The 18,704-nt window shown below is 38.0% G+C and overlaps 1 protein-coding gene across 11 annotated transcripts in view; it reads left to right on the top strand.

Annotated features, from left to right (window-relative positions):
• Nucleotides 1-18,704, top strand: part of AHI1 (Abelson helper integration site 1) — a 95,334-nt gene that overhangs the window by 22,509 nt on the left and 54,121 nt on the right. For all 11 annotated transcript variants that reach the window (XR_001877170.1, XM_017829717.1, XM_017829713.1 and 8 more), the window contains 8 exons: nucleotides 208-340; nucleotides 1,327-1,450; nucleotides 3,594-3,823; nucleotides 4,771-4,874; nucleotides 5,491-5,609; nucleotides 8,655-8,785; nucleotides 13,164-13,304; nucleotides 15,220-15,422. Coding sequence is in view for 10 of the 11 variants with exons in the window: in XM_017829717.1 (XP_017685206.1) it covers nucleotides 208-340; nucleotides 1,327-1,450; nucleotides 3,594-3,823; nucleotides 4,771-4,874; nucleotides 5,491-5,609; nucleotides 8,655-8,785; nucleotides 13,164-13,304; nucleotides 15,220-15,422 (1,185 nt within the window). In the remaining variant the exon portion in view is untranslated. The remainder of the gene's footprint in view (nucleotides 1-207; nucleotides 341-1,326; nucleotides 1,451-3,593; nucleotides 3,824-4,770; nucleotides 4,875-5,490; nucleotides 5,610-8,654; nucleotides 8,786-13,163; nucleotides 13,305-15,219; nucleotides 15,423-18,704) is intronic.

The raw sequence follows: 18,704 nt of genomic DNA, 5'->3' as shown, positions 1-18,704 counted from the left end.
TTCGTAATAACGGGGCAGAAACAAACATACAAACTAGATGTAACCTGAGTTATGCTGCAGAACCATCTCTGTATATAAGGTTGAATTTTTCTTTTAAATTCCATTAAGATGTTACTAGCTTTTTAAAACTTATGGGTGTCAGTAGCTAAGAATGTGTTTTAAGTGTTGGATAGTTAATATTCATACCATTCTTCCCTGAAAAGCTAGGCTTGCCGCATACCAAACAAACACCTGTTTTCACTGCGAGGTGGAGATATGGGCTGTTTCTGTGTTCGTTTCTCTCATGATGGGAGAATGCTGGCAGCAGCGTGTGCAGGAAGGAACGGCTATCCCATTGTTTGTAAGTTTAAATATGTTCCGTGTTTTTCTTATAATTCATGTAGTTTGCAACTAAAGGTTAAAAGATGTATTTTTAAATTGTCCTTTTTTTAGGGGTTCTGTTTTATTATTGTGTTTTGCAAATTCTTATGTGCATTAAAGAGCATTGAGGCAAATGCTCTTTCTGTGTTGATAGGGCTGGAACTGGCTTTTCGTGCGTGGTTGTATGTATACAGTTTAATGATAGGAAATGACACTTTCAGCCTGGAGGTCTAATGGAAGTACAAAATCAGTTTGCAGAAGGAACATATTTTTTGATAACAGTGTTTTAAGTGAAATAACTTTTTCAGCTCCTACCTCACAAAATTTTCATGTAAGTTTTTCTCCTAACCCGTCTCAAAGGTTAGATGCCCGAATGTTGTCATCATCTCCAGACAGACTACTGGAAGCTGCTGTCTTCCATGGTCCAGTTCAGTCGAAATACAAATATTCCGTATTACTCAGATTTGGGACTGCTTCATCACAATATCTTCAATTGCATAGTTCTTAAGCCTTCCAGAAGAATTTTGAGATTTAGAGAGAACAGTATTTTAAGTTTACACAAAATACATGTTTAAATGCAAGGAACAATAAATCTAAATTCCTTTATTACACAGCCCCAGAAAGTGATCTCAATGTTAAAATAATTCAAAGATTGGTCAAATAGCTGTCAAAATTTAAAAAAAAAAATTGTATCTAATCCTAATTTAAAGATAATATAAACTGTTTCTTAAGGGTTAAGACAATGTGACATTCATGAACCACTAGATGGAAGCAGATGCTTGCTGTCCATGCATATCTAGCAACTACTTGATCTTGTTCTCTCAAAATGAGAAGATAAAGAAAATGAGTTGATTTATGCTAGCAGAAAATCAGCCTAAGATTAGACTAAACTTTGCTCTAGTAGCTACATATATTTGACTGTAAATACTTAACAAAACTTTTATTTTTCTATTTAAACTTCAATAGTGTATGAAATTCCTTCTGGACAATTCCTGAGAGAGTTTTATGGTCACCTTAACATAGTGTATGATCTTTGTTGGTCAAAAGACAATCAGTACCTTCTGACTGCATCCTCTGATGGCACTGTCAGGTCAGTATGATGATGATGTTCTGGCAGATAGCATCACAAGCAGAAAAGAAAGCAGTCCAATTCAATGTGTTACTACAAACTGTATTATACTGTTTTAGTTAAAGATTTAATTATGGTATGACTACAATAATATAAAAATTGTGATTGGGTTAGACACTGACACTATATTTACTATATTGGTTTCTAATGTGTATGTATGTGAGACCAAACCTTTTCAAAAAACTGTAGTGTTTAAATCTACAATGTAGTGAAAAACCAAAAGGTTTTTCAATATTTCAAGAAGACACTGATACAGTTGCGATATTTGGTCCCTGGAGAAATTGCCATGCTATGAATGCAGTATTAAGTTTGCAAATTTGAACATGAAGCAATAAATTGAAAATGTGAGATTCAGGTTATGTCTGTAAATTGGCCATACTGCATATATGTATGTTGGTGGGGTTTTTTTGTTTTTGTAAACTTATTTAAATAATTCCACTTAAATTGCTGAAAATAAAATTTGATATTGTTATTTCTTAAATCGAACGTGTACACATTTTCCTCTACAAATAAAGTGTTCTTCAGTGCAATGTTAATATCAAAATACTAATCTGTTCAACTTTTAAAAGCCAAAATCCTCAAAACTGTAGAAATAAATGAAAATATGACTGTGACACTGTACAATTTTATGATGAGCAACTTCATTGGTTTTCATGGAGCTTTTTTTTTTTTTTAGCTCTTCAGATTCCTATGTGTTGTTTCTGTTATGCAACTCAGTAATGCTACAGGCAGTTGCATAATTGAAATGCCAGAAGAATTGTTAAAGGGTGTATCGTATATGTGGAACTGGTTTAGGTTTTTTTGTTGCTTGTATGTAGGCATAAAAAGACTGTTCTGAGAACGCGGCCCAATTTTTTTTTAATTTGGGAGTGGATTAAATAATATTTTTTTATATTGAGGTAAATATTAATTTGTCATTTATGTTGCCTGTAAGGAGGACCAGCTGTTCCTCAATTCTTGAATTTGTGGCAGCAAGCTGAAACTGTAGTGGTCTGCCTCCTTTTCTGTGTGCTACGCATGGTCACTGTACGAGTTATTAGTTCCTGTATTTATTGTCCGTTGCCTTAAGCTCCTTAAAAAGTTTCAGCACCCCATTGCTTTAAATTCATTATGAGTTTATTACTTAGACCATCTCTTGTATTGAATTCTAGGGCAACTTGAAGGGAAATTTGGGAACTTCTGTGAATTCTTCTTTGTATACTCTTTTATATTATCCTCAAGCCTTTGCAAGGTTTAGTCCCACATAATTTGTGAGCAATAAATTAATTTTTATGTTGTTAGAGCAAAACCATTCTAAAAGATAGGTAGATTCCTTGTGACCTTTCTGCATTAAGTTGCAAATTAATTGTACTCTAAAGGGTTGCAGGTGACTCTGAGGTCACCTCAGAATAAGCTTAGAATTCGTCAATAGCCACCAGAAGTGGTCACCTCACCTGGAAGGGTGTCACTAAAGCAATTCAATTCCATATTGTAACTTGTGGACTTATCTTTGGGGAAGGCTCGGTGATAAAACATATACCATCAAATAGAAAACAAAGAAAAATCTGGTCTTACAGCAATGGGTGTCAAAGGATAGGAAAGAGATAAATAGTAAGAAGTGAATTTATGTGATGCAAACATCCTTGAGATCATGATCACTGTTTGGTTGGTAATTACTATTGTAAAATTTTCTGGGGTTTTATTTATATTTAGTGACCCTAAATGTTCCTTTGTGGGTTTTTTGTTCTAACATTTTTTTAAATTAGTGATATCCAACAAGGTCTTGAATTGGTTATAACTCCTGAAAGAAAGAAAGCGATCCGTTCCATGAAATTCTTTATGTGTATTTTAAAATGTGTAATATATCCATTAAATGAATAAGTAGTCATGAGTTTACTTTGAAGACAGAGTACTATGTAAAGCAGTAAATGTTTCTTAATTCTTGTTACAAACTACTGTATTAAAGGCTTAGATATAGGTGAAACAAATTGGTAGGATAAGTGGGTGTTGTTAGGTGTTTGCAAGTATTTACCTCTAGAACCACTAGCACAAAATATGGCATCAGTTATATCTGTGTGTGTGATTGCTTTATACAGTAGATATGCTAACTTTATTTCCTTTTAAGAATGTGGAAAATAGAAATGCAGGCGGCATCTGCAGTGAGAGTTTTCCCTCATCCTTCGTTTGTTTACACTGCAAAGTACCACCCAATTGCTGACTCATTGGTTGTGACAGGATGTTATGACTCAGTGATTAGAATCTGGAATGCAAATGTGAAAGAAATCCATGGGCAACTGCTACAGGAGCTTGATAGTCATAAAAGTTTCATCAACACACTTTGTTTTGATGCAGAAGGTATGTAGGTAGTATTACTTTTTGAAGTAGTTGTCTTTTTTGTCGAAGACCAGCTTGACTGTTACTAATTTGCTTTATGTCATAGAGGCAATGTATTCTTCTTAGGAAGAGATTATTTACTGTGAGGGTAATGGGACACTGGAACGGGTTGCCCAAAAAAATTGCAGATGTGCTATCCCTGAAGGTGTTCAAGACCAGATTGGCTGGGGCTTTGGTCTAGTGGAAGGTGTCCCTGCCCAGGTCAGGGAGGACAGAGGTAGATGATCTTCCAACCCAAACCATTCTGTAATTCTTTGGTAAAGAAAATGAGTTAGTGTAGTTAGATTGTGAGAATTTTAACACTAGACTGCAGAAGTGAGAAGGTGATGAACTTTTTGACATTGACAGAAATAGGAAACACTGAGAGAAAAGGACAGAGATTTGACCATTGTGAGTCATATTAACTGGTAGATTAACCGCTGAAAGTGAGTGATGTACTGACGTGTACTAGAGAAGGAAGAGTTGAAGATGAATAATTAAAGGTACTTGGATGTGTTTGACTTTTTCTGGTATTAGTGATATCATTAGTTATCAGGTGGTTCGTTTTTGGAGGTAGTCACTGAAGTAGGTACTATGGAGAGGAAAGCTGCATTTTTATAAAGAATAAATATTTGTGCTTAAAGAACAAGTATTGGATAACGGTATTTGTTCTTGTTCCAATTAAAAGTATATTCTATATCTGATATATATGCTAAATCCAAATTTATGGTATCAGCTTATATCATGCAATATGAGCAAAATGCATTTGCAAGTAGTGTATTATAGCAAAAGAGATGGAAGAACTGCCTATTCACAAAAATGCTAGAATGAAATGATAGAAAAAAAATGGTGATTTCTTGTTCATATATAGTTTTCTGTATTATTTTTTTGGTGTGGTGGTATTTCACTTATAAGACATTATTTCACAGGACAGCACATGTTCTCAGGAGATAGTTCAGGATTGATAATAGTTTGGGATACACCTGTCAACGGAAGTTCTCAACATCTGTTTCAACACTGGAGGATCAATAAGGTATACAGGTTTCTTAAACTAACATTGTAATTTTTATGTGAACTGTTCTAAATTTAGTAATTTGATTTGAATTCGAATTTTTTTATACGTTACCTTTTGTTTAGCTGCAAAGGTGTATTTTCTGTAAAAACCAGTACAAAAGAACTGAAACAATGTGCTGTGATTCAGTGACTTAATTTTTTTTAATTGTTTTGCAACTTAATTGGGTTGGGCACTGGAACAAACTCCACAGGGAAGTGGTCACAGCACCAAGCTTGACAAAGTTCAAGAAGTGTTTGGACTCTCAGGCACATGGTTTGTTCTCTAGAGGCAGTAATAAAACAGACCATAGCCTTTACAAATCACCTTTGTTCATACCTTAGAGGCCTAATGTTCAGTTGGCATTTCTGTCTTCAGCTGAATTTTTTTAAATTCAGTCACAACAGAATCTGCCTTGTGGTTGAGAATAGTTGATGTCTAGGATGTAATGCCTTAATATAGGAACAAACTTTTTAATCAGATAGAATGAATTGAGAAAAAAAGGGTAATGCAAGAGAAAAATGAATAATTATGTGTAGAAAAATGAGTTTTAAAACACAAGGTTATATATTTTTCTTTATTTTCCTTCTTTCGGTAGGAAATAAAAGAAAATGATATTAAAGGGACACCAATAAATCATTTGGAGGTGCATCCGAATGGAAGGCGTTTATTGATCCATGCCAAAGACAGTATCCTGAGAATTATAGATCTCAGAATGTTAGTATTTTTGGTGACAAATGTGTATTTCCTTTTTGTTTTAAAATTTACTTGGGGAAATAAAATACCATAGATGTATTAGGTGTGTAGCTGGGGAGGAGAAAGATGTCCTAATAATCAAGGATAGCAATATTAGGGTTAGGAAATGGTTTCAAAACACCGCTGTATTACAGACCTTTTGTGTGATATTGGGTAAGTCTTTTAGAATAGAATATCCATAAATTACTAGATTACGTGGGAGCATAAGGTGGCATGAAGAAGACAGTGTTACTCTCCTAAAGGTTGAAATCCCTTTTCAAATGCAATCTAGGCATGAAAATAACTTTGAAATGATAATGTTTATTTGTGTGTTAGTTTCTCATTGTTAAGACTCAGGGAAGGGTATTTTGATAATGAAACAGAATATGATTGTCATCATAAATACTGAAAAATGCAATGATGTATGTATTATGGTGTATTAAGCAGGCTGTGAGATATTTTGACATAGTTTTTTGATGATTATCTCATTCTTAATAGTTATGAACATGATTCTTTAGTAATAAACGATAACAAAAAGCAAGGGGATTGATTACAGACTCACTTGAGTCTTTGATGTTGGAGAGTGACCAGTTCAACCCAATAATCAAATCACAAACAGCATGTTACTCAGAGCTTTATACAGTCGGTTTTTTAATATCTTGAAGGGTCTTTAATATCTTGGAGATTTTACAGCTTCTGAGAGCAACGTGTTCTAGTGTTCATTCACCCTCAAAGTAAAAGACTTTTTTTCTTAATTTTAAGCAGAGCTTCCTATATTTCAGTTTATGTCCATTCCCTCATGTCCTTTCATTGGGTGAAAGTTAGAAGGGTCTCACTCTAATCACTTAAATACATTGTTAAGATGTACCTGAACATTCTGTTCTGGAAAGTGACATTAAAAATACGAACATGCTTCCTAAATGTTTTATCCTTAATTTCATAAGTGTCTTTCCTCCCCTCACTATGCAGAAAATCATCTTTGGAGATATTTAAAAGATATGTAGGTATGGCACTTAGGTACATAGTTTAGTGCTGGACTTGACAGTGCTGGATTAGCTGTTGGACTTAATGTTCTTGAAGGTCTTTTCCAAACTAAGCTGTTCTGTTATTCTGTTGGATTGAATGTTTGAACTAGCTGAAGACTTTACAGTATTATATTGCAGTTTTCCTGTTTTACTGTAAACGGTACATTATAATGACTATGCAAGAAGCCTAAAGTATCCACTCAATCAAAGCTTGAAATCGGTGGATTGACAGAGCAAACCTGTAGTTTTTGAGGCAGGTAGTGTTCTTCTGTTGCTACGCTTTCTAAAAAGGACAGAATTTTAGTTTGAGAGGGGAAAATGGACATGCATATTACTCTTTAAGAAAGGGTTGGTATGGGGTGCAATTTCACAATTATTTTAAGTAAGTTTATCCATAGGACACACCATCTCCTTGGGTCTGCCACAGCTTTGGCCATGTATTCCTAGAATTTCCTTTTTATCATCTCTAGAGGTCTTTTGATGCAGGGTAAGTCAGATCAGTGTGCTGATCCGACTGAAAATCAGCCTACAAATACAAATTATTAATTTTCATTTTAATCAACTGTCTTATCAAACTTGTCTGATAGCTGCCCGAACACTAGAGAAGAAATGAGGGAGAGCCTGGGAAAACAAGGGTGGAGAGGACAGCAGCAGGACTGCTACTTTGACCACAGCCCACAGTTACATTGGCTTAAGTCTATCAATAAACCACAGGGTCAGATACCCAGCAGTGATAATTTTACACGTCAGCATTAACTGTTCATTCCCTGCATGAGAAAAGAGGGGGCGGAGGTCACAGATCTTCACAATTCACTTTGATTGATAGCTTGTTGCTCTTAACTTTCCTCTTTTAACTTGCTTTTTTGATCTTTTTGGTTAATACTGCTGTCTTGTCACTTAGGTATGTGATCAGAGATTTGGTTCGGTCCTCTCCTTAGGGTTTCATATGCAGGTTAGTTTTACATCTTGCAGAGCTCTTCTGTTGACATCTCAGAGATACTATCTCTTTTTATTCACACAGCTAAAACTCCTTTTTGGGCTAATACAGTCTTGCACTGTGATCATTAAGGAATCCTTTTCTCTTACTTGCCAAATAGAATTGCGTATGGAGTATGTTTATTCAGAATATTGTTTAAAATAATCTTCCTGTCATATGAAATGCACTGCATTTCTCCCAGCATACCTCCATTATTTCTTCAGTAACACATTTGAAAAATTACTGTCTTCTGTCTTTGAGGGATGTGGTGGACTATTGCCATTCTTCTTGCCTCAAATTCTGTGTCATAGTATTGCTGCTGTGTTAGTCTCCATGTTGAACTTTCATATTGTTTTCTAGGCTATGCCTCATGTTTGAAATAGCCTCTTAAAAGCTGACTTATGCTTCTTTCCATCCTTTTGTAGATTCACTCCCACTTGATGCCTGCAAACTGTTTGACAGTAGATCATGATTACTAAGCTGACCAGTAGTGTTTCGCTGGAAAAAGGAATAGGGATACCTAAGCTGCAAAATAATATTAAAAATATTAATAGTAAATTAACATTTATATCTTGAAATTTGTTGATTCTACTGCTGGTTTTCTAACCAAGGAGACATTAGTCTGAAGAGCTGAAGAGTGCTGCTAGATAAATTTAAGCACTCAAGCTCAAGAAGCATAATGAAAACTTTTTTGGCAAAGCTTGGAGTATTAGTGCCAATTTCCCCATTTTTTGCAAAGCCCAGGATCAAGACAATGCAAATTACTACATCTGTATCCATTCTCTAGATCTGAGGATTTTGTTTTTCTACTGAAAGACAAGGATGTATGCTTTCATCTGTAATGTCAGGTGCATTATGAAAGTCAGGGAAAATAAAGGGTGAACACTGCACTCTGCAGAAGGTGCATATCTATTTGGGATGCAAGGTGTATTGATTTTTCTGAGGAATAGAGGGGGGAACTGATGCATAAAAAGTTTGTTTATTCTGAAAGTATCTGCTACATTTGTAAACTTTCTTTTTCTTTAGCTTTGCTACGAAGAAATACATAGGTGCCACAAATTACAGAGAAAAGATTCACAGCACCTTAACACCATGTGGTACGTTCCTGTTTTCAGGAAGTGAAGATGGAAAGGCTTATGTTTGGAATCCAGAAACAGGTAACTAATTATTTTATGGTCTTAAGCCAAATTTTCAAGGCTGAGGGGGAAATGATTTTTTAAGCTTTATTGAAACACTTTTGATACAGAGTAAAAGTTATGTAAGATGTACTTAAATCCTGAGGCTTTAGCTCCACCTTTTAAATAGCTGTTATTAATCTCTGAGATTTTATTCTCTAGAGGAAATTAATAGAGGTAGCATTTGTAATATCCAGCAGGATTGGAGCACCTGAAGCTCAGCTTTTTGTATGCTGCAATTCTTTACATGAAGGTCTTAAAATGGAATGCACAAAAAATGTTTTAGGTCAGATCAGTTTTTCTGTTGTGCTGTTTAGATTTGGGAATCAGGCTTTTGTTGAGAACCACTTCATCTGTTTCCCAAGGGTGGTCAGAGACTCAATATTTTTTGCCTATGGAATATAAGGTTTCTTTGTAAATTAGTCCCCAAGCCAAGTAGTTTCAACATAGCTACCAAAATCTTTCTGAAAAAATGTCAAGCAAATGTAAAATAAAGAGTTTGCTGTCTTCTTGTGCAGGAGGTAAAAGAGACAAAAATGACAGTAGAAAGTAGCAGAATACCATTTTGGTTTTGATGACATAATGTTCTGTCTCTGATTATGATCTAATTAATTTTTTAAAAGGAAAAAGTAAATATTTTAAAACTGGCAGATAACTAACAGTTTTGTTTTGAATTTCTCTCCATGTTTCCAACTACATTAGCTTATATCTATGCCACTACATAATTTGCCTGAAAACTTTAAAAAGAGAATAAAAGGAGGAAGAATCATAGAATCAACTGGGTTGGAAAAGACCTCCAAGATCATCAAGTCCAACCCTTGATCCAACACTGCCGTGGTTACCAGACTATGGCACTAAGTGCCACATCTAGTCTCATCTTAAAAACCTCCAAGGATGGTGAATCCACCACCTCCCTGGGCAGCCCATTCCAATGTCTGATTTTTCCTAATTTCTTCCTAATAACCAACCTAAACCTCCGCTGGCAGAGCTTAAGTTCCTACCCTCTTGTCCTACTTCAGGTTGCCTGGGAGAAGAGAGCCTGGGAGAAGAGCCCACCTGGCTACAACCTCCTTTCAGGGAGTTGTAGAGAGTGATGAGGTCTCCCCTGAGCCTCCTCTTCTCCAGGCTAAGCAACCCCAGCTCCCTCAGCCTCTCCTCATAAGACTTGTGCTCAAGTCCCTTCACCAGCCTTGTTGCTCTTTTCTGGACCTGCTCCAGCACCTCAATGTCCTTCCTGAACTGAGGGGCCCAGAACTGGACACAGTACTCCGGGTGTGGCCTCACCAGCGCTGAATACAGGGGAAGAATCACTTCCCTGGACCTGTTGGCCACGCTGTTTCTGATACAGGCCAGGATACCATTGGCCTTCTTGGCCACCTGGGCACACTGCTGGCTCATGTTCAGCTTCCTGTCAATCCAAACTCCAGGTCCCTGTCTGCCTGGCTGCTCTCCAGCCACTCTGTCCCCAGTCTGTAGTTCTGCATGGGGTTGTTGTGACCAAAGTGCAGGACCTGGCACTTGGCCTTGTTGAACCTCATCCCACTGGAATCAGCCCAACTCTCCAGTCTGTCCAGGTCTCTGCAGAGCCCTCCTGCCTTCCAGCAGATCAACGCTACCCACCAACTTAGTGTCATCTGCAAATTTGCTGATGGTGGACTCAATCCCCTCATCCAGATCATCAGTAAAGATATTAAACAGGACTGGGCCCAACACTGATCCCTGGGGGACACCACTAGTGACAGGCCGCCAACTGGATGCAGCACCGTTCACCACCACTCTCTGGGCCCGGCCATCCAGCCAGTTCCTAACCCAGCACAGAGTGTCCCTGTCCAAGTCGTGGGTTGTCGGCTTTTTCAGGAGTATGCTGTGGGAGACGGTGTCAAAGGCTTTGCTAAAGTCCAGATAGACCACATCCACAGCCTTCCCCTCATCCACCAGGTGGGTCACCTGGTCATAAAAGGAGATCAGGTTGGTCAGACAGGACCTACCCTTCCTAAACCCATGCTGGCTGGGTCTGATCCCTTGTCCACCCTGTAGGTGAGCTAGGACTGTTGGTAAATGATGGAGAGTGGCTTGGCGAGCTCTTCTGCCAGCTCCCTCATCACCCTAGAATGGATCCCCTCTGGTTCCAAGACCTGTGAGGATCCAGGTGGCTCAGCAGGTTGCTAACTGTTTCCTCCTGGATTACAGGGGGGCTATTCAGCTTCCTGTCTCTGTCTACCAGCTCTGGAGGCCAGTTGTCCTGAGGGCAAAGAAGGTGTTAAGTACCTCAGCCTTTTCCTCGTCTTTTGTGACTGTGTTCCCCTCCATGTCCAACAAAGAATGAAGGTTTTCCTTACCTCTTCTTTTGCTATTGATGTATTTGTAGAAGCACTTCTTGTTCTACCTAACAGAAGAGACAAGACTGAGTTCAGATTGTGCCTTCGTCTCTCTAATTTTCTTTCTACATGACCTAACTATATTCCTAAACTCTTCATGAGTAGCCAGCCCTTTTTTCCATAGTCGGTAAGGTCTCTTTTTTCCCCCAATTTCCTTCAAAATCTCCCTGTTCAGCCAGGCTGGCTGTCTTCCCTGCTGGCTCACCTTTCAGCACACTGTGACAGCCTGCTCCTGTGCATTCAGGACTTGCTTCTTGAAGCATGTCCATCCCTCCTTTACCCCTTTGTTTTCAAGGGCTGTTTCCCAAGGTACCCTCTGAACCAGTCTTCTGAGTAGGCCAAAATCTGCCCTGTGGAAGTCCAGGGTAGAATTTTTATTGATGGCCCTCTTTGCATCCTTGAGTATTGAAAACTCTATTATTTCACGGTCACTGTGCCCCAGATGGCCTCTGACCACCACATCTCTCACCAGCCCCTCTCTGTATGCGAACCGAAGGTCTAGCGGGGCCCCACCCCAGTAGGCTCATTTACCAGCTGAGTAGGAAATTACACTCTAGGAATCTCCTAGACTGCCTCTTCTCTGCTCTTTTGAGTTCCCAGTAGACATCCAGAAGGTTAAAGTTGCCCACAAGAACAAGGGCTGGCAAGTTTGAGACCTCCACTAGCTGCTTGCAGAATAATTCATCACCCTCATCATCCTGGTTGAGTGGTCTGTAACAGACTTCCACCAGGATGTCAGCCTTATTGGCCTTCCCCCTGATTCTGATCCACAGCCACTCAACCTTATCGTTACTTACTTCAAGTTCCACAGAGTCAAGAGACCCTCTAACATATAGAGACACCCCTCCACCTCTCCTACCTTGCCTATCCCTTCTGAAGAGCTTGTAGCCATCCATGGCAGCACTCCAGTCATGCGAGTCATCCCACCACATTTCTGTGATGGCAGATGTATCATAACTTTCCTGCTGCATGATGGCTTCCAGCTCCTCTTGTTTGTTACCCATACTGTGTGTGTTGGTGTACATGCACTTCAGCTGGGCTGCTGATTTCACTTCTGACTTGGGCTTTCCACCCTTAGGCTCATCTCTGGAGAGCCTGGTTTCAACTCCTTCCCCCTTCAAACCTAGTTTAAAGCCCTCCTGATCAGCCTCGACAACTTATGGGCTAGAGTCCTTTTGCCCTTGCTAGATAGATGAAGCCCATTTGACTCTAGCAGGCTGAGTACTGTAGAATTTGCCCCATGGTCGAAAAAAACAAAATTCTGCCTGTGGCACCAGTCCTTTAGCAACCTGTTGTTAAGATGGGTTTTCCTCCTCCTCGTTCATCTCTGCTACTGCAGGAACTAAGGCGAACACCACCTGTGCTCCTGTCCCATTAACTAATCAACCCAGGGCCCTGAAGTAATTTTTAATTAGCCTGGTACCTTTTTCATTAATGTCATCACTGCCAGTCAGGACTTTGTTATTAGTATGTTTTCATTGGGTTTTGACTCATTTACACACTGTACTGGCATTCATAGTGCCATCATCTGAAGAGCTAATTTTATTTATATTTTTATATTTATTTATATTTTTAATAATTCTCTGCTTCAACTTTCACTCCTGTTGTCAGTATTATATAGTTGAAATCCACAGCTAAGATGGCTATCTCTGGTACAATGCAAGCACAAACAAATACTGTGGAACGCCACCTTTCCAGAACTTGCTTATCAGAACAAGAGAACTCAGCTAACGTAGTGTATCCTCTGGGGTTTCCTGCAGCTACTGCAACTTTTATGACTTATTGAATTACTTAAAAGGATGCAATATTTTTTTGTCTTATGCCAAATCCTTTTCAATAAGGAAATTGACTGAAGAATTTTTATTTACAGTGTCAGACACTGTACTGTAATAATATAAGCTTTAACCAACTGTTATTTTGTTGTATCCAGTGTGTTTCAAATACATTTCTGTGGTGTTAATAAACATATTTCAATTCTGTAGGAGATCAGGTGGCCATATATTCTGAACTCTCCTTCACATCTTCACTTCGTGATGTTGCCTTTCATCCACATGAACACATGGTGTCATTTTGTGCCTTTGGTCAAAATCAACCAATACTAATATACATTTATGATTATAAAGGTACAGTACAAATTTTCTTGATACACACCTGTAAATATTTTATTTTTAGAAGCAATTTTTTAGTATTTGTACTTCTTTTGAGGGAAAAAGAAAGCAGTAATATGATGACAATATATACCTTTTTCCTGGGAGATTCCAAAACAGAATTGAACATGATCCCACACAACCTGCTCTAGGTGCTGCTGCTTTAAGCAAGGGTTTTGGCCTAGGCTGTCACCAGAGGTCCTGTATAACCTCAAGTTTAAATGTACTATTGTATGTCATACTATGTGATTTTTGCAGCACTTTTTCATATATAGGCAGTGTCATACAAATATTTAAAAGCCCCTTTTCAGTATCAAGGTGGATTATGGAGCCAGAAAGTACAATCATTCAGAAAATTAATGAATAGTGTAATCAGAAGCTCAGTATTTTGTGCTGGCTATGTTACAAAATAATATTGAGGAGCTGTATAGAATTGAATCAGACAGTGTAGACTTTTAAAAAACAAGTGTTAAATCTGTGGTGCAATTGTGTGAGAGATAGCTTTATTCCCTATGTTATATTAAAGAGAAGATAGTGATAAATGCTCATCTTGAATTTTTGGTATACAAAATAAAGTTCAGATTGTCCTTTGAAGGCTTTTCTGATAGTTGTGTTTAATTAAGGACATTTGCATCTAGACAGTAGATAATGTTAATATGAATTATACAGGAATTCTTTTGTTTGAATTATGTTTGCAGGGAACATAGATCTGTAAAGCTAATCCTGTCTTTATACACTGGCTTTTTAAGTAACATGTAGTAATGAGATTACTCCTATCAAATTTTGGAGTCTAGGTTATTTTTCTGTTGAATTGATTGACTTTTACAGGAACATTAAATGAAATGACTTTACAATCAATATTCAGCACTAAACTTCAATCCAATAAGATATCTGCATTTTAGAGAGCAATGGAATTTTTGGGGGCTGAAGGATTTCTTTAAAATTTTTTGACTATTTGGCAGACAATGAGTCTTAAAAAAATCTAATACTGTAGTTTAAAATATATATATATGTGTACTTATATATTAGAGATCACACAGATATCATCACACTGGTAGTTATTTGTATCATCTGACTGCTTAACTAAGTCACTGGTGACAGTAAAATTTTGCATAGGTTGTGGTCATTTTTACATTGCCTGTTACTATCTTTTTGTTCCATTTTTGGTTAAAAGCACCCATTTTACTTTCAGAAAGTAATCTTACTGCCTTAGTGTTGAATGAGTTAATCATGTAGTAATACTAATTTTAGTCACTGACACACTTTTTAATACTCTAAGAGTATGTTTTAGATACATCAACAGTTTTATTAATATCCTGCACAGAACTTTCGTGAAGAATTCTTTTAACCTATATTGGCTTGAGACCACAGTACAAAATATTGCAAAAGTCAGTTAATACCTTCTGTGCCTGTATAATATGTCTGATAACTTCTGAAATATTGCTCAACTATAATAAACTCACTTGAACTAGGCTGGAAAAAATGTGAAATGCACCTAGACTTGAACTTGGTACAAGCTTTATACCTTTCTTGACTTTGAAAAATTTTTATCTTCCTGTCCCCCTGCTCTCCCCTCTTCCACTGCCAATATTTCTGCATGAGGAACACTGTGGCTCATAAGCAATACAAAAATATCAGTTCCGTGTGAGAGATTACTGAACACAGATAACAGAAGTGAGAATTGTGACCAGAAGAGTTAAGGGAAAATGGGGTAGTATGGAGAAAATTTCATGTCATTTTCAGGTTTTCCCTGTAGCACTTTTAGTACAGATTGTGATGGTGTTTGACTGAAGATATGGCTGGCAAAATGGCAGCAATCATTCAGTTTTGGTTTTTTTCCCATGGCAATGTAAGGCTTCACCTGACACATTAATATTGGTTATTTCTACAGTTGCACAACAGGAAGCTGAACTCATAAAAGATCTCAGTTCATCACTTACCACAGCTGCGCCAAGAGGGCCACAGTTCTTTAGCAGTTTTTCTGAAATTCCTGTGCAAAAAAGCTTAGTGATGTCTCCAGCAGATCAGTTTGTCAGTGTTGCAAGAGCATCAATGAGAATGCAGAAGGTGAAACAAAAACTTGATTCTGTTTTGGTAAGTCATATTTAATTAATTTGCAGAACTATATAATCTTCTTAGCCAAAGTTCATATTCTGGGACTGGTATATGTAACAAAACATATATATATTGTCATAAGATCTGATCTTCAGAAGTTAATATGTCTCTTGCTAATATTAATGCACCCATAAGCAGCTCTTTAGAAAAGAGTAATCATATAAAACTTTTGTTTATCAAGTATTGATATAAGGGATGTTTTTTGCTAGTGCCATTGCCATTCAGACAATTCAGAAATATGATTTATTTTATAGATCATTATGGCTGAGCTTCAGAATGTTCTCTCTCTTTTGTTTGTTTGAGGTTTTTTTCCCTATTCACCTTTAAACTTGTATGTGGCATAAATGGCAGGGGTTTTATAGTGTAGAGGGCTGCAGGGCTGACCTCTGTGGGAGATCGTGGTCTTTTGTGTCCTGGGCACAGCTGTTTCAAGCCAGCTCTGCAAAGGACAGTACAGAGCCACTGCACAACTGAAACTGGAGCAAAACAAAACAGCATATGGGACCTCCAAGAAAACATACTGAAGAGAGGTCTGTATCTAGTGGGGACAGGAGAGACCACAGCAGAGGAGAAACACAAAGGAAAACATGTCAGAAGGCACAAGTGGAGTTACAGGAAGAGAGATAGGAGGCATGAAAGAAGACACAGCAGGAGTCACAAAGGTGGTGCAAGAGACACAAAATGATGCAGAAATGGAGATACAGGGGAGACAACAAAGTAGGCGTGAAGGGAAACATGGGAGATACATGAGAACACCCGAAAGAAAACACAGGAAAACACAGGAAAACACAGGAAAACACAGGAAAACACATCTCTGAAGGGGCTGCAACCTATGGAAGAATCTGTGCTGGACAGGTACAATCCCCAAGAGTATTTTATCTGGTGGAGGATCCATACTAAAGCATTTGAAAAGAGTAAGAAACAAGAAGAGTCAAAAAGAGCAAACCACTATACACTTAAGACCGCTCTCTTGCAGCACCGTACCAAAGGGACTGAGTGTAACCTAGTGGCAAATGCAAGGAGACTGGGGGCTAGAAATGAGGAAAAAGAGGTGCCTAATGCGAAGCTGGGACAAAGAGGGATAAAAAGTGTTTTCTTTGGATGGGTGCTTGACTATTTGTCTTGTTTCTCAATACCTGCATTAGTAATTAAAGCCTTTGTAATGGGCAATAAATTTCATTGATATTCCCCAACTCGAGACAATTTTGCATGCAGCAAGAGTTTATAATGGACCTGAGTAGCACTATGAAGTTATAATTACTTTTCACAATGACATGAACTGCCTTTGTGTTTGCATTTATTATTTTTTGATTTTAAGTACTTTTGAATACGTGTAGATTTTTTCATGTAGTTTTAGGTTTTGTCTTTAATAATAAGTGAATCACAAAAGAAGCAGGTGAGTAGATGAAAGCAATTGTTGCTGAGTTTGCTGTAGGTATTCTTATCATGCTTTAGGGGTTTTGCTTTGGATTTGATCTAGTCTTGTTCCCTGGATTTGACATCCCATTAGGCCTGAGCTTTGAAACTGTCCAGAAGAAAGCTGTCTCACAGTCCTTTGATTTTTGGACTGTGAACTCTCAGTGGACTCCTTTCTAAACCCAATGTTGTAGTCCATGTGGATAAAAGCAGCAGGTTGCTTCTGCCTTTGAATTAAACAAGGTCTCAGACAAGGAAGGAAGCCTTGTTTCTGATTTCTGCTTATTTTGTTCCTACTCGTCTACAAAGTGAACACTGGTGCCTTGAAGTTGTTTATCAGAGAAGGGCACAATATGGAGAGAATGGACTATGTGTCTAGGACAAGTGTTCCTGGAAGATACTCCAGAAGAAATTTTAATCTTCTGGATGTCTCATGAGGAAAAAGATGGGGCTAATGAATTTATGAGAGTCTTCGTCATTGCATCTGTTTAGTCTCAGATTAACCAGGGGTTCTGGACTGTGGGAAACAAATCTGGTTTAGCAGAACCACATAGATGTTCCATGGAACCATGTAGCTAGATGAAATAGATAAGCCTACAGTTGTGTTTGAGAGAATAACTTTCATCCACTGGAGTTTTGTAACCCTAGATTTCCATTGCACAATGACCAGTTTGGGATGAGTAAGTTCATTGTGAGCAGAGTCATGATCAACATTTTTGACAACATCCTCCAAATCCTCTCCTATGTGGAAGATGTCGAAAAGGTCATCTGAGTCTTCTTACCATATGGGTTTCCAAACAGTAGAGAATGCCGATTGAAAGGGTCTGCATGCATTTTTATACCTGTCACATGCAGTGGTGATTATAAACACTGTGAGAGTGCTTCCTGGCAGAGCTTTATGAACCACTGAGATATCTGGGAGGAGATTTCTTTGAAAGGACTCTTGATACTAATCTTTTCAGTGATCCAACATGAGATTCAGGAGACAGTGATAACACCTTTTCAAGCAGGGATAGGATCATTTCTTGCATGTGGATGCAGTCTTGTCTGCCTGCATTATCACGTTCTGGACACACCAGAGTAAAATATAGCAACACTAAAACTTAAAATTTCTACTGATTTGTAATTGGGAATTACAGTTTTGGATGTCTGTGCAATTCGCTTTTTCATGTGAAAAACGATGCATGTACGTCCAGGCTTTGCTGGAAGGCTTATTAGAAAGCATAAATAGTTTGCTAAAGTGTTTGTCAAAGTAAATAAAAATTGCAGCACAGCTACATGCATGAGAATGTGCTTATATTTCTGGGAACAGACAAGTAAAACTAAAGAAAGGAGACTTTATGAAGCCACACATAGGGTGGCTAGCTGCCCTATGGTAGGGTTGGAAAATGAAAATCCAGACAAGAACACCTTGTATGTATTTGTCTGATGGGAAAAACAGTAGGGAACTGGAAACTATGTAGGCTTTGTACTGGTCTTTAGTTCATGTTTGCATACCAAAAGCTTGTCATAAATTTGTAGGAAATACCATGTTGGGGAAAGCATGGTGGCAATGTACCTTGTAGACAGTAAACCTGGCCTAAGATCATGCCTGGAGTCATGTTTTATGAGACAAAGGTGCCGGAACACCCAAACAGCAAATCTGCCAACACAGGGGTCTCTGATTTTAACATTTGTGAACTTAAAAGTTACTTTCATATCTATTAGCTGTTAAGTGCAAAGTTTGGAGTTCTGCGACTTAGGTATATGATTTGAAAATGTAATGTCAGTATATTAAAATTTGGTTTATAATGGCCAGTCTTCGCGAGCGAAGATTTGGGAAAGGTCATTAACCCTTCGAGCCTG

This window comes from Lepidothrix coronata, unplaced genomic scaffold (genome assembly GCF_001604755.1).
Source record: "Lepidothrix coronata isolate B3197 unplaced genomic scaffold, Lepidothrix_coronata-1.0 Scaffold167, whole genome shotgun sequence".
Lineage (NCBI taxonomy): Eukaryota > Metazoa > Chordata > Aves > Passeriformes > Pipridae > Lepidothrix > Lepidothrix coronata.
The sequence above is the reverse complement of the archived record's forward strand: the minus strand, read 5'-3'. Positions and strand labels throughout refer to the sequence as shown.